The 25,523-nt window shown below is 33.2% G+C and overlaps 4 protein-coding genes across 7 annotated transcripts; 2 read left to right on the top strand and 2 right to left on the bottom strand.

The window, feature by feature from the left end:
* Positions 1 to 530: 530 nt before the first annotated feature.
* Positions 531 to 4,490, bottom strand: LOC111276723 (5'-3' exonuclease family protein). 3 transcript variants are annotated; one of them, XR_016343456.1, is made up of 7 exons: positions 3,964 to 4,489; positions 3,628 to 3,798; positions 2,933 to 3,167; positions 1,729 to 1,951; positions 1,453 to 1,610; positions 891 to 1,034; positions 531 to 811 (listed from the first exon to the last, which is right to left on the bottom strand). XR_016343456.1 is itself a non-coding variant. In XM_022862493.2 (6 exons), exons 1-5 carry the CDS (start codon positions 4,357 to 4,359, stop codon positions 917 to 919), a joined length of 1,143 nt encoding a protein of 380 aa, XP_022718228.1. In that variant the 5' UTR covers positions 4,360 to 4,490; the 3' UTR covers positions 580 to 811; positions 891 to 916. The 3 variants fall into 3 exon arrangements, 2 of the variants coding, with proteins under 2 accessions (XP_022718228.1, XP_022718227.1); XM_022862493.2 differs by lacking the exon at positions 1,453 to 1,610 and having other exon boundaries at positions 580 to 811; positions 3,964 to 4,490; XM_022862492.2 differs by lacking the exon at positions 531 to 811 and having other exon boundaries at positions 887 to 1,024.
* Positions 4,491 to 5,189: 699 nt separating this feature from the next.
* Positions 5,190 to 9,356, top strand: EMB3003 (2-oxoacid dehydrogenases acyltransferase family protein). The gene is made up of 6 exons (XM_022862498.2): positions 5,190 to 6,309; positions 6,755 to 6,946; positions 7,033 to 7,120; positions 8,598 to 8,668; positions 8,780 to 8,863; positions 9,031 to 9,356. Exons 1-6 carry the CDS (start codon positions 5,431 to 5,433, stop codon positions 9,133 to 9,135), a joined length of 1,419 nt encoding a protein of 472 aa, XP_022718233.2. The 5' UTR covers positions 5,190 to 5,430; the 3' UTR covers positions 9,136 to 9,356.
* A 448-nt stretch (positions 9,357 to 9,804) lies between these two features.
* On the bottom strand, positions 9,805 to 13,611 carry LOC111276725 (leucine-rich repeat transmembrane protein kinase family protein). Of its 2 annotated transcripts, XM_022862497.2 has the most exons (3): positions 12,837 to 13,199; positions 10,534 to 12,527; positions 9,805 to 10,366 (listed from the first exon to the last, which is right to left on the bottom strand). In XM_022862497.2, the coding sequence occupies exons 1-3, from the start codon at positions 13,076 to 13,078 to the stop codon at positions 10,059 to 10,061; spliced, it is 2,544 nt and encodes an 847-aa protein (XP_022718232.1). In that variant the 5' UTR covers positions 13,079 to 13,199; the 3' UTR covers positions 9,805 to 10,058. The 2 variants fall into 2 exon arrangements, with proteins under 2 accessions (XP_022718232.1, XP_022718231.1); XM_022862496.2 differs by having other exon boundaries at positions 10,534 to 13,611.
* Positions 13,612 to 20,348: 6,737 nt separating this feature from the next.
* LOC111277985 (uncharacterized) lies at positions 20,349 to 22,469 on the top strand. Its single transcript, XM_089763487.1, has one exon. The coding sequence runs from the start codon at positions 20,512 to 20,514 to the stop codon at positions 22,447 to 22,449; it is 1,938 nt and encodes a 645-aa protein (XP_089619613.1). The 5' UTR covers positions 20,349 to 20,511; the 3' UTR covers positions 22,450 to 22,469.
* Positions 22,470 to 25,523: the final 3,054 nt, after the last annotated feature.

Here is a 25,523-nt window from a genome sequence, read left to right on the forward strand (position 1 = left end):
AATACAATATAAATAACATAACTTAAAATTTTTGTAATAATTATATATAAATTTAATAAAATAAATATTTTTTATACTTTTATGTTAACACGAATTTATGTATACAATAAAATATAAATGCATAAATTTTAATATTTTACATAAAATAAATACATAAATCACTAAATTTACTTAAACATTGCAATATATAAGAAGACTATTTAAAGAATACTTATTTATTATGATTGTTATTTGAAATCATATTTTTATTCTAAACGTGGGAAATCATTCTATAAAAATATCGTGAAACAATAATAAAATATTTAATATGATATTTAAATTTAAAAAATTTTTAATATAATATCTCAACTAATATGCTAAATTGTTCAGACTCATTCCCATTGACACAAAATGCAGTTTCAAAAGTGTTTTATTTCTTGTCTCTGAGTAGCAATGCAAGGAACACAAATGACAATTAAGCATAAGAGGGAGAAATCATTTGGATGAAGTGCTCTTTTCTAGGTTAACACTCACTGGGAATGAAACCAAAATTGAGAAGGCAAGGGATTCTATTATACATAACAGACTTAAAAGCTGTACTGATCCAAGAAATCCAGCATTGCATGTATAGCATTCCACAACCACATATGAAATATAAATAATTTGGGTTGAACAAATGCCTGATTCTAAATTTCCTCAGCAGCAACTGCTGCATTCTACACATTGTTCCAATCTTTGAATGACTAAATTGAAACTTGTTAAATACTAATTCAGTCACTGCAGCAGTTATCCTTCGTTTCTGGTTGAAATCATCTGCACTGCACAAAGCTTCCTGCATTACAAGTATCAGATGTATCCTACTCGCAAATAGATAGACGGATCGGTAGTACATAAAGGATGAGTATTTCTACCTTTAATGCTAGTATTCAATTTGTTCTCAGTTCAAACAAAGCTGCTCCAGCTCTCTGATGGAAGTGTCAGTGGCCTTGAGCTGTGTCAATTTACACTCACCAAAATCTTGCTTTTCAAGCTTATTATTCCTCATCTGTGGATATCTAAACATATTAAACATTAAGCTTCAAACTTCAGTTTCTTAGTTTATTATTTTTATGCTCAATCTTTAGCCATATCTTCTGGTAAAAGCAGCAATTTTTGAAGCATTTAAGGTGTATTTAACTATCTCAGGCCAAAACAAGAACAGAAAATGTAACAAAGTTACGCAGATCAGCAATTTTCTGGGCTCGATCTATATACCATAACAGATATAGAAGCAACCATCAATAGTTAGTTTCAGAGATAACAGAGCATTTGAAAAGTAAATAATTTGAATCATGAGTTCATGATTTTGAAGGCAACAAACGGATTCTAGAAGGTTAGGAATGGTCCAAGAATGTACACTATACATTATAGAAGTCATTTAATTTTTAGATTAAATCAGTTTTCTATTTGATCATCTAAATGTTGGAACCTTACCTGCTCTAAGGGCTTAACCATTTGACAAACTAGATCTACATTCACTAGTAGGCTTATCAGTATTTTCCAACAATCTGAAGAAGTTAGATAAAACAGTTGAATCATTGCATACGTCCCTTTCAACCAACCATTCTTCTTGAAGATGAACATCAACGTCCCTGTATAATAAGTAGGGTGAACTATGGAAATTGAGAACCACAAACAATTCAAGAACAACAAAGCTTTAAGGAGACTCTGAACAAGAAACCATGGTGCTCAAGGGAGGAAACAAATTACCTTCTCAAGGCTAGAACTTCATAATTCCTCCGCAGATAATCTGCATGCTTTGTGAGGGCCTCTTGTGCATACTGTCTGCCAACAGTTCTCACTGCTGCTGCATTTAGTAAGTTATCCAGTGAGCCATGTTTTTTTAAAAGCTTTAAGGCAGTTTTCCGGCCAAATCCAGGAACCAAATGTTGAATCCCAGGAACACCATCAGCCTCATCACCCATGATGCATCCTACAAGATAACTTAATCATTACTTGTGCACATCATCCAAAAGTGGTCTAGAGCACGAGGGGAAAATGAGGGCAAGCAATATTAAGGAACATTCATTTACCAAAAACCAAAAATTAAGCATTGGAGAGCAGTATATTCTAATCACACAAGTCACTAGCAGAATATCCCCTCGGAACTTTCTTTTGGAACCATTAAAGAACCCGTATGAACTAAGTACTATCTTTTTTTTACTTTTATATTGAATGGAACTTCCGTTTTTAAGGCTCAATTCTAAAAATGGGATTTATTATAAACCAAAAAAAGACATTAAAGAAAATCAAAATATTGGTTATTAATTTAAATTTGCTGCTGCATATGCAACACAACTAACAACACATAAATCAATCCCCTATGTGTAATATACTGCCAGTTGGTTTAACTAGATTGGAATCCATTCTTCTCAAATTAGAAAGATTTAAAATGAAATCAAAGCTAGAAAATAATGAGCTCACAGAACACTGTGTTCAAATAGAGAACCAGAATTTATAAGTCTGTAACGTAGGAGAAAGAACCAGCTTCTTTCAGCTCTTAGCTCTTACATTACACCAAACCAGGCACCATCCTTTCAGAATTCATGAAAGGAGCTCTTTTAGAACTAAGAAGCTGAATTGAAATGGCTTACTAGCAACAACTCTCCGTTACACCTCTACACTAGATATTCTCTTAATAAGTGTCCCTCAAAGAGAAAATGAAAAAAAAAAAAAAAATAGAGCACGTGGGTCTCTACAGAGTATTATCACTTGGGCATCATGCTGTTTTAAAAAGAAGAAAAGGTACTTCCAACGAAGAATTGTTTTCACCACAATATTGTGCAGAATTGCTAATAAACTATAGCACTGAAAATAATTCATCAATAAACATACAAATATGTTTGAAATTACATCAACAATTTGATAATTGCAGTCTTACTATCTCCAAAAAGAAAAGGCATTGCATACTTACTAAGGCTCAAGTCCAAGTGTGGATCACAATTATATTGAGCTATGTAGTGCTTTAAAGTATAAAAGGACCAGCGGTCTAACTCCACCAGAGGCATAACAATTTGAACATTTTCAGAAATCAACTGCTTAAAATCCTTATCAGGAGAAGCGATAACCACTCGATATCCTCTTTGTAGAACTTGTTCCACCAGTGTGGCCACAACATCATCAGCTTCATTTCCTTCAAGTTTTATGACCTGCATGAATTAGGTTCTCACTAATGAAACCAATAAAAAAAAAAATATGGATCCACCAACAATTTAGTATCAATGATCCATCTGCATAATGGTGTAAGAACTAGGACATTTAGGAATATGGTGGCATTTGGATTGAAGTCATAAGATGCCACCTTCTTGTCAACAAATAGGTATAATTCTCTTGTAAAAAATATCTATTTGGAACCTCAACAATTATTTGAATTAAGCTAGTTACTAATCTCCTTGGCCATCTAGTCAATGAAAGGCTTCATCCTTATAGTCGCGAAGTAATGTTATAGTAAAGACAAGCTAATTTTGCAATTTGCATAACATTGATTCTATAGAACCGAAACGGATGGTGCTGGCAACCAAAACACCACCATCATAAGCTAGTACATTCTTTCATATTACTCTTCTTATCTAAGCTTCTTAACTTTTCAGAATGAAATAAATCACTTACTGGCACATTGCATTTTTTGAGAACATCGATAATGAGTTGCTTTGAACTCCCAACTTGACTCCTGACAAATTTTCTACAAGTTGTTGGTTGTCCAAAGAATTTCCTCCTATGTGCTTTATATGAAGGTAATAACTGTCTCCTCTGCTCATTACACTTTTCACCATCAAAAACCTGCCAAAAAAGAAAACATTAAGAAGGTCTAATTGCAACCAAATAATTGCATCTGCAAACATAAGACTCTGTTTGATTGTTGCTTTCGCTACTTGCTTTGGACATTTACTCATTGATTCTACAAAAGTTGTTAAAAAAAAAAAACGCAAACAGTAAAAAGCTTACGGCAATAACAGGCTCGGTGAGGCTGACTTGAGAGAAGAAAAGAGAAACCCAGTGACCGAAAAACTGTAAGCTTGGCTTACTTCCTGCATAACAAAGCGGATTAACGTCCAAGAAGAATACCCTTTTCTTGTTTTTGCTTGCATCATTATATTTTTCAAGACATTTTCTTTCAGGCAAAACTTGTCCACCAACTGTTCGGTTAAAAGACCCAAAGACCAAGGACGACGACGAAGAAGAATCAGAAGCAACGACGACTCTAATCTTCCATGTTTTTGTTCTTGGTGGGATAACTTTGGTTGTCTTGCTTCTGGGTTTTTCACTTGGAATTGAAGGAAATAGGTTTGCGGGTAGACACGGTGTTAGGTGAATGCTGGCAGCCAAGGTAACTTCGACCATCTTCGCCTTAGCTCCTCGGTATCACCATTGGGACCAGTTACTCTGCCCCTTGGAATATTTTAGTCTCCGATTTTTGTTTTTTTGTTTTTTACTTAACAGTAGAAAAGATTAATTACGAAAATGGATAAGAATTATCATTCGATATTCAATTTGGAATATTTTGAGTATTTACACATGTAAAAAACCATTCCATTTGAATCTTTGAATTTCAAACAAAAAAATATAAATTTCTATCGTTTGTTGATAAATTGAGATTTAAAAGTGATAAAATCGAACCAAAAGCTTGAATGGATATGAAGCTAAACTCGAATTGATTTAAATTGATTGAAAATAGTCAAAAATCCAAAAACGAAAACAATCTAAACCTATCATTATCAGAGCTTGAGATCGACTTAATCCAGAACCAGTAAAAATTTGATTTTATAATCCAAAATATCTAAATTATAATTATATAATTTAAAAAAAAATAAAATGAGCACATAAATAAATGATAAATTTTTAAAAAATAAATTTTAAAAATATTATTATTTATAATTATTATAAAATTAAATCATTAATATATTATCAAGAGAATTAGTCAATATTGAATATTTAAAATTATTATGAAATGAAACCAATTCAAACCAAGCTAAAAATTTGCTATTTACCCAAAAAAATCAAACATCAGGATACAAATAATAAATAATTTTGGGTAAAAACATAAAAAGGAAAGCTATTTGGGAAAACTGCATAAATAAAGCAAAATAGTGAAAAAAATTGCAAAAAAAATGAAAAACAAAAAACAAAAAACATTGTTAGATTGTATGCCATTCTCAGTAAAACAGGACATCAAACACTAAGCTAAACCAAAAAACCAAACACAAAACAAGAGTCATCATCAGTTTCACAGCTTAGGTTGGTTGGTTCCTCCGCCCACGCCCCCTTCTTTCTTTCGATGCTTTCGAGGAAACCCACTTTATCCCCATCACCAACATAACTCAGCTAACAACAACTACCCCAACTCCTCCAAATTCTTCTCATTTCGTCCCATTTCCTTCCTCAAAGCAAAATACCCATTTCTCTTCTTCATCAATGGCTCATGTTCTCCAAACTTCTTTCCTTCCCTCCTCTACCTCCCTTGGCCTGAATCCCATTTCGGGTTCTAAAGGGAAGTCTCAAGCGTTTCAAGTTAAGGCCAAGATCCGAGAGATTTTCATGCCGGCATTGAGCTCAACAATGACGGAAGGAAAAATCGTGTCTTGGATGAAGTCTGAAGGAGACAAGTTATCGAAAGGAGAGAGTGTGGTTGTTGTGGAATCTGACAAGGCTGACATGGATGTCGAAAGTTTCCATGAGGGGTTCCTCGCCGCCATCATGGTGGAGGAAGGCGGCGTTGCTCCCGTTGGCTCTGCCATCGCCCTCCTGGCAGAGACCGAAGACGAGATCGCTGAAGCCAAAGCCAAATCACAATCCTCTTCTGCTAGCAGTGCTCAGGTAGTAGAAGAAAAACCAAAGCCAAAGGAAGAGGTGGCGCAGGCTGCTTCGGTGGCTGCTTCTGTTGCTTCTACAGTTTCCAGCACAAAGACGGTAGCTGTGGGGTCAGCGGTGCATCCGGCTTCGGAGGGAGGGAGAAGGATAGTGGCGTCGCCATATGCCAAGAAACTGGCAAAGGAGTTGAAGGTGGATTTGGGAACAGTGGTGGGAACTGGACCCATGGGGAGGATTGTGGCTAAGGACGTTGAGGCAGCGGCGGCAGCAGGTGTGGTGGCTGCTTCTGGGCATGCATCGCAGCAGCATGCTTCTCCGGCAAAGGCAGCTCCAGTGGCTCCTGGTATTGAATTGGGGACAGTGGTTCCTTTTACTACAATGCAGGGTGCTGTGAGTCGGAATATGGTTGAGAGTTTATCTGTGCCTACTTTTAGAGTTGGCTACACCATCACCACAAATGCCCTTGATGGCTTGTACAAGAAGGTAAAGATGGTTTTGTTAAGGCGTTTTAAAATGATATAATTTCTCTTTTTATAAACTGATGATGCCATTAATAGTAAGAGTAAGAGAATGCATTTGATTCAAAATCGTTGAATTCTTAGAAGGTTTCAGAAGTGATTATGCTATATGAAAGAAGATGATGTTTTTGACCTTTGTTAAATTTTCAGGCATTTTAAGGAAGCTTGATGCCTATCAAGAAGCTAACTTTTCTTTTAAAGATGGTCAATCTATTGTCATAATTACACATTTTAAATGGTTTACCTTGGCATCTTTTGTTACAATTGGCCTATAGGCAAAAATATGTTAGTGTTCTAAAATAGTCCTTATAAGGTAGATGGATGGTACTGTTATATTGTAATTGTTGACTTGTTTCCTTTTCGTTTATTTGTGAATATTGGTTGATATAGTTGTATTTATATTTGTTTAGATCAAGTCCAAAGGCGTAACAATGACAGCATTGCTTGCAAAGGCAACGGCACTTGCATTGATTCAACATCCTGTAGTTAATTCCTCCTGTAGGGATGGCAACAGCTTTACATATAACAGTAGTGTCAATATTGCTGTTGCTGTAGCTATAGATGGTGGGTTGATTACACCAGTTCTGCAGGATGCTGATAAGGTTCTTGTTATTCTACTTTTGGCTGCCAATTATTTTATGATATGGTAGTAACAGCATTGTAAGGGCTTTATTACATTGCATTTCAGGTTGACATTTATACATTGTCAAGAAAGTGGAAAGAATTGGTTGATAAGGCACGAGCCAAGCAGCTACAACCTCATGAATATAATACAGGTATGCTATTTTGTGTCAATATTCTCATCATAAATTGAGCAAGGAGTTCTTTTAATGAAAGTTTGATGATGTACATACTAATCTTGACTGCTTCATGGACATATGCTAGGTTTGTTTTTGTGTCATACTGTTTCCGTATATTATATGTTGATTTGAAATGCTTATATTTGATGAAAGTTTCAATGGGAGTAAGAAGTTTGTGTATGGTTATTGCAAGTATTTAATAAGAAGTAGAAGAATAAGCAAAAAATGTAGCGGAATCATGAGTATTACCTGGATGGTTATGCTTGTAGAAATCATGAAGAGAATGCAGAAAGTGCTTGTTCATGGGCATTTATAAACCTTTTATGCTGGGGCAATTTTATGTCTAAATAAATTAATGTAACAATCTGCCTCATGTAACTGAAAATGTTTTGAACTTTGAAACTTTAAATTTCTATTCTGTACTTCGATAAGATCTCTAGTATGGGCTAGAGGGGAAGGTTGTTGGGCCCATGGGCCATGTCAGTCCAGTTTCACTTCCAGTTGAATTTGCTTCAAGTTTTTGGGTTTCTTATGGGTGGCTAAGATTGTGCCACATCAACAGATCAAATGGCTGAAAAAGTTAGCAACAGTTACTTTCTTTTCTCATTATGGATAGCCAGAATTGCAAGGGTTCTTCGGGAAGGTGGTGTATGTCCACTAAGGGGAGAAAAAGAGAAAAAAGAAGAGCTTTAAGGCGAGAACTATTTTTGGTTGGTGGTAAGCAGTAATTTGGAGGGTGTCTTAAGTTTAGGCAAAAACTTGAGACAACAAAACAGTATCTTTTGCTTGATTGTGGATTTGTTGCCGGTTTATCCCATTGTTTTCTTCCTCAACACCGGAGGGTTTTCAACATAAATTTGTTGTAGTTTCTCTATTATTTATTTTTCTTAATGCTCAATTGATTTATTGCTTGTCGCTTGGTATCTGATATTTTGTTTGGTTTTTGTTACTTAGCTACTCGATTATTTTGAAGGTATCCTGTTGGTTAGACTTGTATCCTATATGATATAAGTACCAAATATAACCCTAATCTGAAAATTTTCAGCTGAGTCCATTAAATTATGTAAAATTAATAAAGTTAGTTGCCTTCTGCTATAAGCATGATATCATCCGGTATCACAAAATAAAAAATGGCAGGACAAATCCTAAGCATGCTAATGTGGTATGACTGGCAATTCTTTTCTAGTTATCCTTATATTGACTGATTAGTTTTACAAATAATATTGGTAAGTTGTAAGATGCAGCTTGTCATAAACAATTGGAAATTTTCTTTTGTTGACTTTTGGTTGATAGGCTATTGTTGCTGAAAATTTTGCTTTTTGGTTTCTTCTAAATTTGTGATTAATATATGGTTTCGGCACTAATATCCTTTCAACATGACTGAGTCCTTTTCTTTATAAGATTTTTGTTTTTATTTGCTTGTTGATGTTGATGTTGTTTTCTCCTTTTGCAGGTACTTTCACTCTGTCTAACCTTGGGATGTTTGGAGTGGACCGGTTTGATGCCATTCTGCCACCTGGAACTGTAAGTATTGTTGCTCAATTATAATAGTTTCTCATTTGTGGTATGCTCGGCTAGATTGAACTTCATACTAGCAACTCTGTGTATATTAATCATGTGAGTGTTTTTATGCAGGGAGCTATTATGGCTGTGGGAGCTTCTCAGCTTACTGTTGTGGCCAGCAAGGATGGCCATATTGGCATGAAGAACCAGATGCAGGTAATTAAGATTTTTCACTTTTAATGATTAGCTGCCATGATGTATTTGTTCCTAACGAAAATGGAGAAAAACCCATCTTTGTTCTGTACTTTTATGGGATGACTATGCTTGAATAGCCAGCATTAGAACAAAAGCACTTTTGAACTTTAAACTTCAAACTTTTACAGGTAAATGTTACAGCAGATCACCGAATCATCTATGGTGCCGATCTAGCTGCATTCTTGCAAACCCTGGCTAAGATTATTGAGGACCCCAAAGATCTCACCTTCTAGTCTACTGTCTCTTTCACACAATGATGTCCTCATGGCCATATTCTTGTCAGACAATTGTCTCGTAGCATGCTCTCAAGGTTCATGTTTTTCAAATCGCTTATTTTTTATCTTGGAATATACTTTAGATACAAAATGTAGGGGTCTATAATAATATGTTTTGAGTTTTCAGTGGACAACAACACTGAGAATTTCCCAGATCAATGGTTATTTCAACTTTTCCAGGTTCTGTTTTCTTTAGTTCAGCCTTTTTATATTACCTTGACTGTTGCCATTAACCATCATCATCATAATCATCATGTTGTCACTTAAATTTTGGCTGTTCCTGGTTGTTGTATCAATAAAGTTTCTGTTTGTTTTCAAATTTATCACTATCTTTACTATATCCTACTCATCAGTTGGAGCATATCGATTACAATTCTACAATTACAAAATCACAACAATGAATTATGTGAGAGTCTGTCACTTATTCTGTGTGACTCGGGTCATTCTGTTCAAAACAAGTTGAAATTTTGAGAAAAACGCTACTTACAATTCCTGATGTTGGCAATCTTACAAGAACAAGAAATTTGTACATGGTGCTGATTCTGAGGAACAAAGTGTTTCACTATGATACGAACTTGTTTAGAAGGCAGGTAAGCCTTCTTGGTACTCTCAAAGAAAAAAGGGAAATAAATAGAACGGAAGATTGACTTGGTGCTCCTTTTTCTTTTTGGGCAATGGCTTAAAGCTCCTTATAACTGAGTTTTACAAAGGTACAGGCAAATTACAGAACCCAAAATTTGTAAGTATATATAATATATTACATATGAGATGCAGGTTACCAATGCTGGTTTTCTTCTATCTATTGTAATTAGTATTGAACAAACTCAGTTGCGCATTAAGGTTTATAAAGCCAGACGTGGAGCCAAGTTGCGACTGATGATTTATCTTGCATTGAGGATCATCCTTAGCACACTTTTCATCTTTGGCCTTGCTTCTGGTGAAACGTTAACACAAGCAAGAGCAACTTTCAACACAGCAAGCATCTGGTTTCTGACAACTTGTGATGTTCGACTGATATTAAAATCAAGGATTTGATCCAGCTTATTTGGCCGCACTGAGTTACTTAATGCCCACTTGGCTATCTCAGTTCCCTCACTAACTGCTGGTTTTCCTGTCAGCAATTCCAGCAATATAACTCCAAAGCTATAAACATTCCCAGCCATTGTTACCCTCATTGTATAAGCATACTCTGCAAACCACCAAAAATCGAGATGAAAAGGATTAGGCCAAAACTGATATTTCAAGAGAAGTGTTGCATCTATTTTAGCTAAATCATCTGCAAATAGTAGGTTAAAAAGTTAATTGATTCACTTAAGAAATTTCTGAATGTAAGCTCATGCGTGTCAGAGTATTTACCTGGAGGAATATAACCTACAGAACCAGCGACTGTGGAAAGGCTTCCTGTGCTCTTGGAAGGATCAATTACTTTACAAAGCTCAATGTCTCCAACCTGTGGCTCCTTCAAAGACTTAAGCACGATGCTTCTGCTTGAAAGGTCAAGGAGGAGAATTGGACTTGCAGTGCATCCATGCAAAAAAGCAAGACCTTGAGCCACTCCAACAGCTATACTGTAACGACTAGCCCAATCCAAAAAATTTTTCGAGCTACCATGAAGAATATCATAGAGGGTACCCTTAGGGGCAAATTCATAGAAAACATACGCACTATCAACTGTCAATACATATGCCAAAGGTATCATGACATTTGAATTGCTTAGTTTCCCCAATACCTCTAGCTCTTGTTCAAATTTATCATGCCTGCCCAGTTGGAATATCTTGTCACTCCAGTTAAGCTTCTTGACATAATAGCTTGCTCCTGATGGCATGATAGCTTTGTAATAGGTGGAAAACCTGGTTTTCAGCACAATGTTGTTTGGACTGGCAACCACTTCCATGGCTTTGGAGAAGTCAATATTTGATCTATGGATTCCATTTGTTGTCAACAAGTTGCCTTGAACAACCCGAGGTGGAGAAAGAACTTCCCATGATTGTAATTGCTCGTCGTTAACCTTGTAAAAGCGTCTTGAGATCAATAGAAAAACAATTGCAACCAGCCCTACAGCAAGAACAGCTGCTGCAACTGTAACGACAATTGTAACAGCAATTGATTTTCTCTTTTTAATTGACACTGGAGAATTATTTGATTCATAACGAAGCCCTGGATTCCCACTTATATTGATAGAAACATGTTTACTGAAATTAGGAACAACTCCAGATAGCTGATTATTGGAAAGTATTAGCTGTGTCAGTGAGGACAATTCAACCAGGAAAGCAGGAACTTCACCTGAGAATTTGTTGTTAGAGAGATCCAAAACTTCCAAATTCATCAGTCCAGAAAGAACCTTTGGAATAGATCCTTCAAAGAGGTTGCTGCTGAGATTCAAACAAATTTGCAACTTTTGTGGCATGAAGGGAATCGTACCATTCAATTTATTTTCTCCGAGCTGGAGTTCTACCAGAGAATCCAAGTTACCGATATTATCTGGTATAGAACCAATGAGATTGTTGCCTTGCAAGTTCAGGTTAAGAAGCTTTCCACAATTTGAAATTGAAGAAGGTATGATGCCATTTAATGAATTCCAGCTGATATTAAGTATGGTTAGCATATTTAGTCGTCCAATCTGACTTGGGATTTCACCATCAAGCTTGTTGAGTTGCAGTTTCAGAACCTGAAGATTTGTAAGATCACCTAACTCCACTGGCAATGTTCCATTAAGCTGATTCTGAGCCAAGTTTAACAATGCCAATTTTGAGCAAGAACCAATTTCAGGAGGTATCATTCCAGTAAATTTGTTGTTATCTAACTCCAAATACATCAAATTCTGAAACGATGCAAATCTTGCAGAAGAGATTGGACCACTGAGCAAATTGCTTCCCAACCTCAACCTGACCAAACTTGGAGATATGCTTTCGGGTATTGGTCCATCCAACTTGTTATAAGACAAATCCACAGTCATCAAGTTTGGTTTCAACAGAAACTTCGATGGAATTCTCCCATTAATTTCATTATAACTAAGATCCAAAATCTTGAGAGAATTTGTGATATTAATAGGAATTGTACCATCTAACCGGTTTTGATTGGCTGAGAACCGCAGGAGTGTTGTTATACGTAAAAGGCCTGCAGGAATTGGCCCGCTCAAGTGATTGGAAGATAGAATAAGGGTTTGCAACCTGGTAAGGTTCCCAATAGATTCAGGAATCGTTCCAGTAAGTTTATTCCCACTAAGATCAATCTGGATCAAATTCTCATACATCCCAATATCTCTAGGAATCATACCTGTGAAGTTATTCACAGAAAGCTCCAGTCGTTCCAAAACCTTGGATTTTCCAAGGCGGCTAGGAACAGAACCGCTGAAATGATTGAAAGAAAGGTTCAAACTTTTCAGTGCACTCAAATCATCCAACTGGGAATCAATATTTCCACTCAAAGCATTGAAAGATAAATCCAAGGATTCCAATCCAACAAAGTTTTGAAAAACAGGCAAAGAACCATACAACATGTTCATGCTAAAGTTCAAGCTTTTTAACCCATCAATCCCACCACAACTACTGAAGAACTGAACTGGGATTGACGTAAAAAAGTTGATGGAAAAGTCAAGAGACTTTAAAGAATCAATCTGGCAAAGCAAGGGTAGAAATCCAGAGTTAGAGAGACCAAACCCGGATAAAGAAAGAGAGAGTATGGAGTTGTTGTGGGGGCTGCTGCATGTAACTCCTTTCCAAAGGCAGGGGTTTCGCTCCCTTGAAGCATCCCAGGGTGAATTTGCGATGTCTAACTGCTGAGAAACACTGATCATTATGGTCGTCTGGTTTGAAGCTGGCTGACAGAAGACCAAAGGAAGAACACAGAAGAAGAAATATATGATGTAAACGCAACTCCCCATTTTAGCTGTTGTTCCCATAAGTTTATGGAAGTGTACAAATACTTGTCTGGTTTGAAGTGGGGAGGAGAGGGGACAGAAGAGAAAGGAAATGAGCAGAACAAAGCAGAGAATAAAATGAGATAAAGAGAATGAAAAGGAAGAGATAGAGATGTTGGTGGGGAGGGGCGATTTTCTATGTGGAAATTCATGGGAAAGAGGTAAGAAAGAAAGATGTTGGGCGTGTTGGGAGTGGAGTTGACTGCAAACAGAGAGGAATTGGACCGACTGACAATGGCATTTTTTGGGGGGTTAGATTTCATTTCGTTGTGACTTCGTTTATGACTTTTGACTCACGCACTCGCTCTGACATTGGTCTTTCCATCAACTTGTGGAATAACAATGGTAGCAGAGACATGAATTGTTTAATAGTAAATGATAAAAAAAAGAGACTACTGGCTGATTTCAGATGGTGAATCATGAGTGGAACGAAGACAATTCAAAGTCATTGTGTGGGTGGGCGGTCCCCTGGGGAAGGCGAGGAGAGCAGAGCCCACCTATGAATGCTACAGCCTGAGTCTTAGAAAACGCGTTTTAACACTATCGCTTTTGGAGTCTCTCTTACGGTGTAGACTAAAATTTTGGCCCTTTTTGTCAAAATGTAATTTTTATATTTTCATTCTCAAATGTCAACTTACAAATGTAAATGAAATATTAATATTCATAAATTATATAAATTTAATTAAAATAAAATTTAAATTTAATTTAATATTATTAAATTAAATTAAAATAATTTAATTTATCAAATAAATTAATTTAAGTATTTTAATATTTGATTCAAATAATTCACGAATTTAATAAAATTTTTAATTTTTAATATATTTTTATTATTTTAATTATAAATCTATTATTTTACCTTTATATATCAATTTGAGTTCAAACTCAAATTCAAATACATAATTTAACTTGAAATCGAATATAAAAATCGAACTTATTTTTATTAAATAAATTTAATTGAATGAGTTCGAATAGTTCAATGTTATCTCGAATTGAGCTCGAATTTGAAAATTAAAACTCGATTGAACTTAAATCGAATTTTAAGTAATAAATTTTAAGTCGAGTTTAAACTTTAGTTTCTAACTGTATTGATAGGGCTCAACTTGATTACATTTTTATACCAATTATTAGTCAATTGTTAGTTTATAAAAAAGAAAAAAAATAATTATTTTTAAATAATTGAAAAAAAAATGTTAACAAGTAATGATGAAAATCTTTTTTATTAAAATATATCAACTCAACAAAATAAATTAGGTATAATTTTTTAGTTTTATATTTTTCTCTTCTAATTTAATTAGAATAATAATTTAATTTATATTTATATTTTTATTTCAAAATTATGAGCATTTAATTGTTAATAAATTAATCTTAAGGAATTTCTTTTTTTTTATTTTTTATAATTATGGATATCTTTTTTATTTGTTTATAAGTTGATAAATTTGAATAAAAAATATTTTTAACATTATTAAATTAGAAAAATGTTTTAATCATTATATAATTACTTTTTAAATATTTTAATTTTAATTATTTAAAAATAATTATATCTTTTCACGTTTGTTGACAAGTAGTTGATTGTTGATTAAGCGTGGATTTGGATGCAACTGCATCACCAGTAAAGTACAGTTAAATTTCAAAAATCATCAGTGAAATTCAAATGAGAAATTAGTAAGGTGCGTTTGATCAAACGTAGCACAAAATTTTCACTGAAATTTTCAAGTCCAATGAATTTTTTTTAATTACAATTATAATAATTTTTATTAATATTTTTAATTTTATTGAAATTAATTTCATCATCTATCAAATTGACTCTAACAGTGGTCAAAGGTTCAAAACATGTACTTTAAAACAAGATGAGCCAAAGCATATTTTATTAAGGGGTATTTTTGGATTTTATTCAGACCATTTTGAAAAAAATACAATTTATCATTATATTTGTACGAGTGATTCAAATTTATTGTTGATCTTCTGATTTATACAATTTTATTATTATGCTTTTAATTTTGAAATAAATTTCATAATTTTAGTTTTAAATAATTAGAAAAGCAATTTTTACAATTAAAAAATAATTTTGAAAAATGACATGGTATGAAAAATACAGTTATGAATTTAAAATCCAAAAATTTTTTGTTTCATTTCTTTTTCGTTTTTTATCATGAAATTTTTTTTTAATAAAATATAATGCCACTCTTTTTGAGATTTTTTTATCATATTTTTTGGCAATAAATGGTCAAAACTTAGGGAGAAATTAGAAATAAGAAATTTGAAATTATTGGTTATAAATCTGGATTAGATTTTTTTTTATTTTCACTTTTAATTTGTAGGCAGTATATTAAATGTTGTTCATGGATAATATTAAATCAAATAAAGTCTAATAGATTTTTTTAATCTTTTGCTCAAGGTTTAACTCCGCTTTCGACCTAAAATCCATGAATTTTTTTAAAAAATATTAAAATATTATAAATATTAATATTTTAATATATTTTAAAATAAAAATTAAATAAAAATATTTTTTAATTAAATGATAATTTGAACCGAACTTACTAGAGTTGGGCCAGCCCAACCTGCCTGGTCCATGGACAAGTTTACTGTACAACCTTGTATGCAGTTATCTCTTTCTTTTGTTGTAAGGGAAAATATATTATACCTTGGATGTTGTTATAAATAGAGCATGTTATTAATACTCTCAATCATAAGATTAAAAAAAAAATTATCTTTCCTCTTTTAAATCTATCATCTTTACCAAACATAGCATTAAAAATTTAAATAATAAATTAAAACAAATTAATAAAATCAATATAAAATTAAATCAAAGTAACCTACATATGATATGGAACTCAAATATGGGACCTAAAGGTATTATAGGACCTTTTTCTTAGGCTTTATGGGACTATATATTCCTTATATTGAAGCTTTCTTTTTTTTCAAACTCAAATTTGACATTAATAGCTTATTTTTATGTTTCTAACTAAAATAAAAATTTAAACAAATGAGTCATAATCTCATGGATTTATCTCATGAATCTTGACGTGAATTAACCACAATCATAAAATTTTAATTGAAATCATATTTACTGGTAAAAAATTAGATTTATCCAATTAAGCAAATATTTTTTAAAAAATCTTATTATAAAGTTTAAAAATTCTAATTAAAATCAAATTTGTTATAAATATTAAATTAAAATAAATATTAAATTAAAATATTTAAAACAAAATCTATCTATTTATTTTAATTGAAAGTAGCTTTTTTAATTGATTCAAATTCCACTCTTTTAGTTCACACTCTTCCTAGGAGATCACCATAACATGAAAGATTGAATTTTTTAAATTTTAATTAGAAGTGTAATTGAGTTCAATCAAGTCAATATAACAAAAATTTCAAAATTAAAAATTTAATCAAATTTGAATTTTATTTCAGTTGGACTTGCGTTATTTGAGAGCATTGATACGTCATTTACACCTTTAACTTCAACTTTAACCTCTTTAATTTTTTAAGGGCCACTGACATAAGGTTGCCTTTAACAGGGATTTTCCAGCACTGACAAGCTTGATGAGTGCTGCACAGGGGTACGAGACCTCAGAAGCTAAGTACTATACATACGACTGTGGATAAGTTGAAAGCCATGGGTCATTTATCAGAACTTTGTCCAATTTCCTTGCTAAATAACTTTCAGGCTGATGGTTGAACCAAGTAAATTAAGGTCCTACATAAGCATGATCAAACACGGCTACTTAAGTCAAGCAGTTCTGAAATTATTTCATATCAGAATTTAGAGTTTAAGTGCCATTGTAATCGAGCTTTTCGGCAGGGTGAACTATGACATTGAAATCTCCAGCTAATATCTGAGGGTTGTCCACTACAGCACCATTGAGACGAGACAAATGGTTGAGAAATAGAATTTTCTGGATTCATATGCGTAATACAACATGAGATACTTTGATCAGAAAGCTCCAGCAAATCAAGTTGGACATGATCTCTCCATAGCATCTAGATCTTCCAAACCCCAAAACCTTACTTTTAACTATTCTTACAGAGAATTATATATTATAAATTTCAAAACAGACTATAGTGCTAAAAAAACTAAAGCTGCAAGTTTAACTAAGCTGAAGAGCATGAGGGGAAAGATATAAATATCCAAGGGTAAAATATTATTTAAAAATTTACTATTATTATTAAAAAATTGTAATGAATTAAAGTTTTCAATAAAATATACACAAAATAATAAAAAATTGAAGATATTAAAATAATAAAAATATTTTACTCACAAAGATACGATTGAACCGCAAAAACACCGGCAAATCATTCGAGTCTAAAAGCTTTTTCTTTTATTGAGATTATGGTGGAACACTGGTTTTATGCCAAAAGCCCGTTGCCACCTTTAATCCCAAACAAGGCTTAGGTAGGCTGGGCCATGGACATGGATAAATCAAACTATCTCAATGAGAAAAAGCCCGAAGAAGAGCTGAAAAGAATATTTAAAGATTTTAAGAAAAAAAAAAAATGGAGTCATGAAACGGAAAATCACTGGTTTTAAAAAACTGTCAGGGATGGGGATGCGATGCATGCGATCTCTTTCAAGTAGTTTCGCGTATAAGCCTGGAAGTCAACTCTAAAATGTGGTAAAGTAAGAGTGGAGAAAGACAAAAGGAGTGTAACATTTCCTCTATGAGATTCATATTTTGTTGAGATTCAGAGCTTTTTGTAGTTTCAAATGCACCTATCTTTAGCTTTTTTAACTCTTTTGGTTATACAAATTAGAAACTTGAGATCACAGGCCCTTGAAAGTGAGCTTGGACAACTGATGAAGGCATGCCAGGATGCATTAGGGGTATCCTGGCATTTGTGACGGCACCCCTTGAGATGCTTGAGTTTGGTATGGGTCAAAACCTTGTGGGTATAATGGATCATAAGTATTTTCATTTTGGGCAACAACCTGCCCAATCACTGCCTTTTCTTTGTTCAGATTTTTGAGTAATTCAGCTATGTGTTGTAATTACCTATTCGTATTTTTTTGTGCCTTTTTCATCTTTTGGATGTGAGGAGCTTGATCTTGTTCTATAATTCTAGCTTGGTAGCAAGTATTGTATTATCTCAAATTATTCGAAAATTATCTTTGAATTTTTATTACCACAATTAGAGTATTATATTATGAATGAATATGCATGAATGAGTATAATACAACACAATCTAAAAATTTAATTGTAGTGATATAAATGCATGAATATACCAAAATAAAGAAGGAAAAAATTACAATTATTAAATAAAAGGTAGGAGATATCTCTTTATGTGTCATATTTTAGGATTTTATATATAAAGGGAATAATAAGGCTCTTACTTATGGTTGGATCTTAGGGTTTATTTATATACAGGGTTTAAAGGTCTTCACAGTTTAAAGGCTTTTAAATTATTACTCACATTATTATCTATTACAAATTAATAAAACACCTAATTGCTTATATATTATAAGCCCAAATGAAAATAGTTTAACTTAAGTGAGAATTTGTTGTTAATTTACACAAAAGGTTATTAGTTCATAAGAGTGTAGGTACTCGCTTTCTCCAAACGAAAAGCAAAACTCAGGTTTAGAATTTATGCATGAATGTGCACGTGTAGTGTGTGTGAAGAAATATACCAATCCTTTTATTCACAAATCAAATCAAATGCTATACAATGAAAATCAAAACCAAAAAAATATATCAATACCCATGAAAAATGCTATAAAAAAATACAAAGAAAACAAATAGATTAGTATATGTGAAAAAAATCATAAATAATCACATAAAGAAATAATAAAAATCATCAAATTAAAGCTTAAGATAATATGTGACTAACAACTGGCTTGACTTTCTAATATTCTCGATAAAGTTATCAAATTGTCATAAAATTTAAGTCTAATAACCTGATTATTAGACACAAATATGGAGTCACTAGCAATATTTTTTATCTAGTGTAATTAGTCACTTATATGGATCTATTATTTTTAAGGTTATTATAAGTTTTACTAAAAATTCCTAAAAAGAATATGTTTTAATCTACATTAACAATTTATATTTGAAAGTTAGTTACATATAAAGAAAGTTTTCACACCATCACAACATCCAAAATTGATACCAAATTACTCTTATATTATCTTATCTAAGCTTCAATTAAAATGGTCTTTATTACTTATTTTTATTAATTTCAATATTTTAAATATTAAAAAAAGTGTTTAGGTTTTCACCAAAAAATTTTTTTTTTACCTCAAAAGTACTCAAAATAAACTTATTGTTTATTTTAAAAAGGTTCCGTTATCGGATTTATTAAATATTTTATGACAAATAAATCAATAATTTTTTTATTTGTTTACAAAATAATTTCATACAAAAAATATCATAAAATATCATAAAAATAATATTATAAAAATATCATGCAAAAAAATCATAAAATATTTGTAAAAATATCATGTAATAATATTATTATAAAATCCATTCCAAAAATCATGTAATAACAAAAAATGCAAAAATATTATGCAATAAAAAAATGCAAAGATAAATAATAAAAATCACAACATAAAAAAATCATATCAAAATTTTCTCATTTGTTTTGGTTTTTTCTTTATTTTTCTTTATTTTCCTTTTTTCATTATTAATCCAAAATTAACAGAATAAATATGACTAAAAAAATAATTTAAAAGACAAAACAAAAAATTAAAAAAAAATAAAAAAAAACCTCAAAGCAAGTTAAGAAACAGATTAACCTTTTTAACAGTATTTTAGTCTAGACCGTAACGAAGACTCCAAAAGCAAAAGAGTTGAAACGTGCTTTCGAATAGTCAGGCTGTAGCATTCAAAAGTGGGCTCTCCTCTCCTCTCTTTTCCCAGGGACCGCCCAATGACACAATAACTTTGAATTCTCTTCTTTCCACGGATGATTCATCATCCGAATTCATTCACTAGTTGTTTTTCTTTTCCTCATTTACGATTACACAATCCATTTCTCTGCTATTATTATTATTCTTTTTTTTTTGTTACATCAAAAAACAAAATTGATTCGAAATCATATTTTTTATGTTCCCTTAAATATCTTTAACTACTAAGCTAAAATCTCGAGACATATTATTTACGAGTCAATGGAAACACCAATGTGAGTGAGTCAAAAGTCATAAGCAAAGCAACGTAGAAATGAAATCTAGCCCCCCCCAAAAAAGCCATTGTCAGTCGGTCCATTTCTATGTTGTTTGCCCAAAATCTTTCTTTCTTACCCTATTTCCCATGAATTTCCACATAGAAAATCGCCCCTCCTCGCCAACATCTCTATCTCTTCCTTTTCATTCTCTCTATCTCATTTTATTCTTTGCTCTGTTATGCTCATTTCCTTTCTTTTTCTGTCCCCTCTCCTCCCCACTTCTAACCAGACAAGTATTTGTACACTTCCATAAACTTATGGGAACAACAGCTAAAATGGGGAGTTGCGTTTACATCATATATTTCTTCTTCTGTGTTCTTCCTTTGGTCTTCTGTCAGCCAGCTTCAAACCAGACGACCATAATGATCAGTGTTTCTCAGCAGTTGGACATCGCAAATTCACCCTGGAATGCTTCAAGGGAGCGAAACCCCTGCCATTGGAAAGGAGTTACATGCAGCAGCTCCCACAACAACTCCATACTCTCTCTTTCTTTATCCGGGTTTGGTCTCTCGAACTCTGGATTTCTACCCTTGCTTTGCCAGCTTGATTCTTTAAAGTCTCTTGACTTTTCCATTAACTTTTTGACGTCAATCCCAGTTCAGTTCTTCAGTAGTTGTGGTGGGATTGATGGGTTAAAAAGCTTGAACTTTAGCATGAACATGTTGGATGGTTCTTTGCCTGTTTTTCGAAACTTTGTTGGATTGGAATCCTTGGATTTATCTTTCAATGCTTTGAGTGGAAATATTGATTCCCAGTTGGATGATTTGAGTGCACTGAAAAGTTTGAACCTTTCTTTCAATCATTTCAGCGGTTCTGTTCCTAGCCGCCTTGGAAAATCCAAGGTTTTGGAACGACTGGAGCTTTCTGTGAATAACTTCACAGGTATGATTCCTAGAGATATTGGGATGTATGAGAATTTGATCCAGATTGATCTTAGTGGGAATAAACTTACTGGAACGATTCCTGAATCTATTGGGAACCTTACCAGGTTGCAAACCCTTATTCTATCTTCCAATCACTTGAGCGGGCCAATTCCTGCAGGCCTTTTACGTATAACAACACTCCTGCGGTTCTCAGCCAATCAAAACCGGTTAGATGGTACAATTCCTATTAATATCACAAATTCTCTCAAGATTTTGGATCTTAGTTATAATGAAATTAATGGGAGAATTCCATCGAAGTTTCTGTTGAAACCAAACTTGATGACTGTGGATTTGTCTTATAACAAGTTGGATGGACCAATACCCGAAAGCATATCTCCAAGTTTGGTCAGGTTGAGGTTGGGAAGCAATTTGCTCAGTGGTCCAATCTCTTCTGCAAGATTTGCATCGTTTCAGAATTTGATGTATTTGGAGTTAGATAACAACAAATTTACTGGAATGATACCTCCTGAAATTGGTTCTTGCTCAAAATTGGCATTGTTAAACTTGGCTCAGAATCAGCTTAATGGAACATTGCCAGTGGAGTTAGGTGATCTTACAAATCTTCAGGTTCTGAAACTGCAACTCAACAAGCTTGATGGTGAAATCCCAAGTCAGATTGGACGACTAAATATGCTAACCATACTTAATATCAGCTGGAATTCATTAAATGGCATCATACCTTCTTCAATTTCAAATTGTGGAAAGCTTCTTAACCTGAACTTGCAAGGCAACAATCTCATTGGTTCTATACCAGATAATATCGGTAACTTGGATTCTCTGGTAGAACTCCAGCTCGGAGAAAATAAATTGAATGGTACGATTCCCTTCATGCCACAAAAGTTGCAAATTTGTTTGAATCTCAGCAGCAACCTCTTTGAAGGATCTATTCCAAAGGTTCTTTCTGGACTGATGAATTTGGAAGTTTTGGATCTCTCTAACAACAAATTCAAAGGTGAAGTTCCTGATTTCCTGGTTGAATTGTCCTTGACGCAGCTAATACTTTCCAATAATCAGCTATCTGGAGTTGTTCCTAATTTCAGTAAACATGTTTCTATCAATATAAGTGGGAATCCAGGGCTTCGTTCTGAATCAAATAATTCTCCAGTACCAGAATTGCCGCCAAAGAAAGACTCGATTGCTCTAATAATTGGAGTGGGAATTGCAGCCTTCTTTTCCTTCTTCTTTTTCTCATTTCTTTTTTTCCACTTGCTCTTCCAACCTCAACAAAAGCCAAACCAGAGAGAAACACAAAGAAATCGCAACACCAAATGAGCGGAAGGTTTAAGCATGTATTTCTTATTCTACTTTTAATTAATTAAGTTAATTATGTTAGAATATAATTTTTTAAAGTATGATTAATCAAATAAGAAAACAATATTTATTGAAGTTATCTTTAATTAGCAAATTGCAAAGTTTTTAAATAAATGATTTTTTACACAAAATATATTTTTGGTGTTTACATAACATCTTGAAAAGCTAACGGTACAAAGTTTTTCTCCAAAAAATTCATCAACAAAATCCACACACACTTCATACATATTTTTTCTTTTAAGATATACGATTCATGTTTTATAATTGAAATATGATATACATGGTAACATATGCACGTTATATTTTAAGAATCAAGAAATTGTACCTTTGAAAAATAAGAAATATATAGGAAAAAAAAGCTTCAAAAAAACAAAAGAAAAGAAGAGTAAGGTCAGGTGATCTGATGAAGCCTATGTTTTAATTATAAAAACAGTGTTTGACCCGCTTCATGTGGAATTAATTTTTATACAACAATAAATTATAAAAATATAAAATTAAAGATTATAATGCAATTAATTATAATTGATATTTGAGATTTAAATGAATTTTATATTTTAACGAGTTCAAAAAAAAAGTTTGTATCTTATATCTGAAAAAATTATGATGGATATCAAATTTAATTCATTTAGATTGTGTTGATATCTATCGTTTAATATAATTTTTTTCTACCATGTAATCATCATAATAATTTTCTTTTAATTCAATATCTAAAATTAAAAAAAAAATCCACTTAAATCAATCCATATTACTCTTTAATATTTTAACTTTTACCAAACTATTTATCAAGACTAGCATTGTGCCCGCGCTATGCTGCGGGTACATTTTTCTTGTTTAAGTAGTAAAAACAAATTTAACAGTATAGTCAAGAAGATCAAATATATAATTAATTATAGAAAAAACAGAAAAGATAATAATATCTGTGCAATGTTTGCAAAAAAAATAAAGGTTTACTTAGACTCCCATAAACAAAGAGCTAGAGCTAGAGATATCTCCATGTTTTCAGTACATAAATAGCGCAAACCAACTCCAATACAAAATCTCACATAAACAAAAATTTAGAGATATCCCTAATTGTGTTTCAGCAAATAAAAGGTGTAAACCAATTCTCGTGCGAAAACTCCCTCTATTTATTTTTCTCCCATCACCATTGGACCAACATGATATTAAATAGAACATGTAAAACAATCATGAAAAAATTGATAACAATATCAAATTGGAAGTTTTAAACCACAAACATAGTTATCTAAAAATCGATATATATGTTGGGAATATTGACTCAAATCCCATAAGAGATTTGTTAGAGATTTGTCAGATATTGCTTGATGGACAAGAAGACTTGCAAAAGAAGAATTCCAAGAGAAAGATGATTCTTAATAGGTAAGTTTGACTTGCAAGAGAAGAATTCTAAAAGGAAAGGGATTCTTAATAGGCAAGTTTGACTTACAGGAGAAGAATTCTAAGAGGAGAGGGATTATTAATGGGCAAGTTTGTATGGTTATAAATAGGTGAAGTCTCTACAGGGTTAGGTATGAGAAAAAAATGTAAGAGAATTGTAGGATTTTATGGGATAGACACCCCATAGGAATATTGGGGCTCTACGTCTTATGGGTGTGTATGTTTGTTTGTGAGTGGACTAGAGGAGACTGAGAGGGTCCACATAGGTATGATGTATGGGAACATATGGGTATGTGTTTGGTTGTGTTGAAAAGGTGCACAAGATTATGGGTTTGTGTTTGTTTGGGTAGAGAATACTTCATAAGACTAGAGGAGATTGAGAGTGTCTTATGAGTATTGATTGTTGAGTGGGGTTGATGATATGATGTATGTTTGTAATTCTCTACAACTAGTGGATCTTGTTTCTCATCCGTGGATGTAGGTCAGTTGGACCGAACCACGTTAAATTGTTGTCTCTTGTGTGTTTGATTTATTGTTTGATTTCGCTTCCGCTGGTGTGATTAGATTGGAGGCTTTTAACCCAACAAATGGTATCAGAGCTGTGGTGATCCCCAACAAGTGGTATCAGAGCTGAAGGTTCGAGACGTGAAAGAGCTGAAAGTTCGAGATGTGGGAAGAGTTAAAGGTTTGGGAAGTGCATGATTTGAGATATGGAAAGAAGCAAGTTTAGAAGAGCTCGATTTTAGAGAAGAGTTCGAGTTCGAGTTTTGAAGATTGAGGATTGGTTTGTATGAAGCGTGAAGACACAAGAGAAGAGAAGATGATTGTGAGACTTCCATTGTAGGTGGAGCCAAATATGTCTAGCATGAAGACAGATGATTGATGGAATTTGAGTCAAGGTGGAGATTGTTGGGAATATTGACTCAAATCCCATAAGAGATTTGTTTGAGATTTGTTAGAGATTTGTCAGATATTGCTTGATGGACAAGAAGACTTGCAAAAGAAGAATTCCAAGAGAAAGATGATTCTTAATAGGTAAGTTTGACTTGCAAGAGAAGAATTCTAAAAGGAAAGGGATTCTTAATAGGCAAGTTTGACTTACAGGAGAAGAATTCTAAGAGGAGAGGGATTCTTAATGGACAAGTTTGTATGGTTATAAATAGGTGAAGTCTCTACAGGGTTAGGTATGAGAAAAAAATGTAAGAGAATTGTAGGGTTTTGTGGGATAGACACCCCATAGGAGTATTGGGGCTCTACGTCTTATGGGTGTGTATGTTTGTTTGTGAGTGGACTAGAGGAGACTGAGAGGGTCCACATAGGTATGATGTATGGGAACATATGGGTATGTGTTTGGTTATGTTGAAAAGGTGCACAAGATTATGGGTTTGTGTTTGTTTGGGTAGAGAATACTTCATAGGACTAGAGGAGATTGAGAGTGTCTTATGAGTATTGATTGTTGAGTGGGGTTGATGATATGATGTATGTTTGTAATTCTCTACAACTAGTGGATCTTGTTTCTCATCCGTGGATGTAGGTCAGTTGGACCGAACCACGTTAAATTGTTGTCTCTTGTGTGTTTGATTTATTGTTTGATTTCGCTTCCGCTGGTGTGATTAGATTGGAGGCTTTTAACCCAACAA

Source organism: Durio zibethinus, chromosome 7, assembly GCF_047325235.1.
Source record: "Durio zibethinus cultivar Kanyao isolate XHJ-2024 chromosome 7, ASM4732523v1, whole genome shotgun sequence".
NCBI classification, from domain to species: domain Eukaryota; kingdom Viridiplantae; phylum Streptophyta; class Magnoliopsida; order Malvales; family Malvaceae; genus Durio; species Durio zibethinus.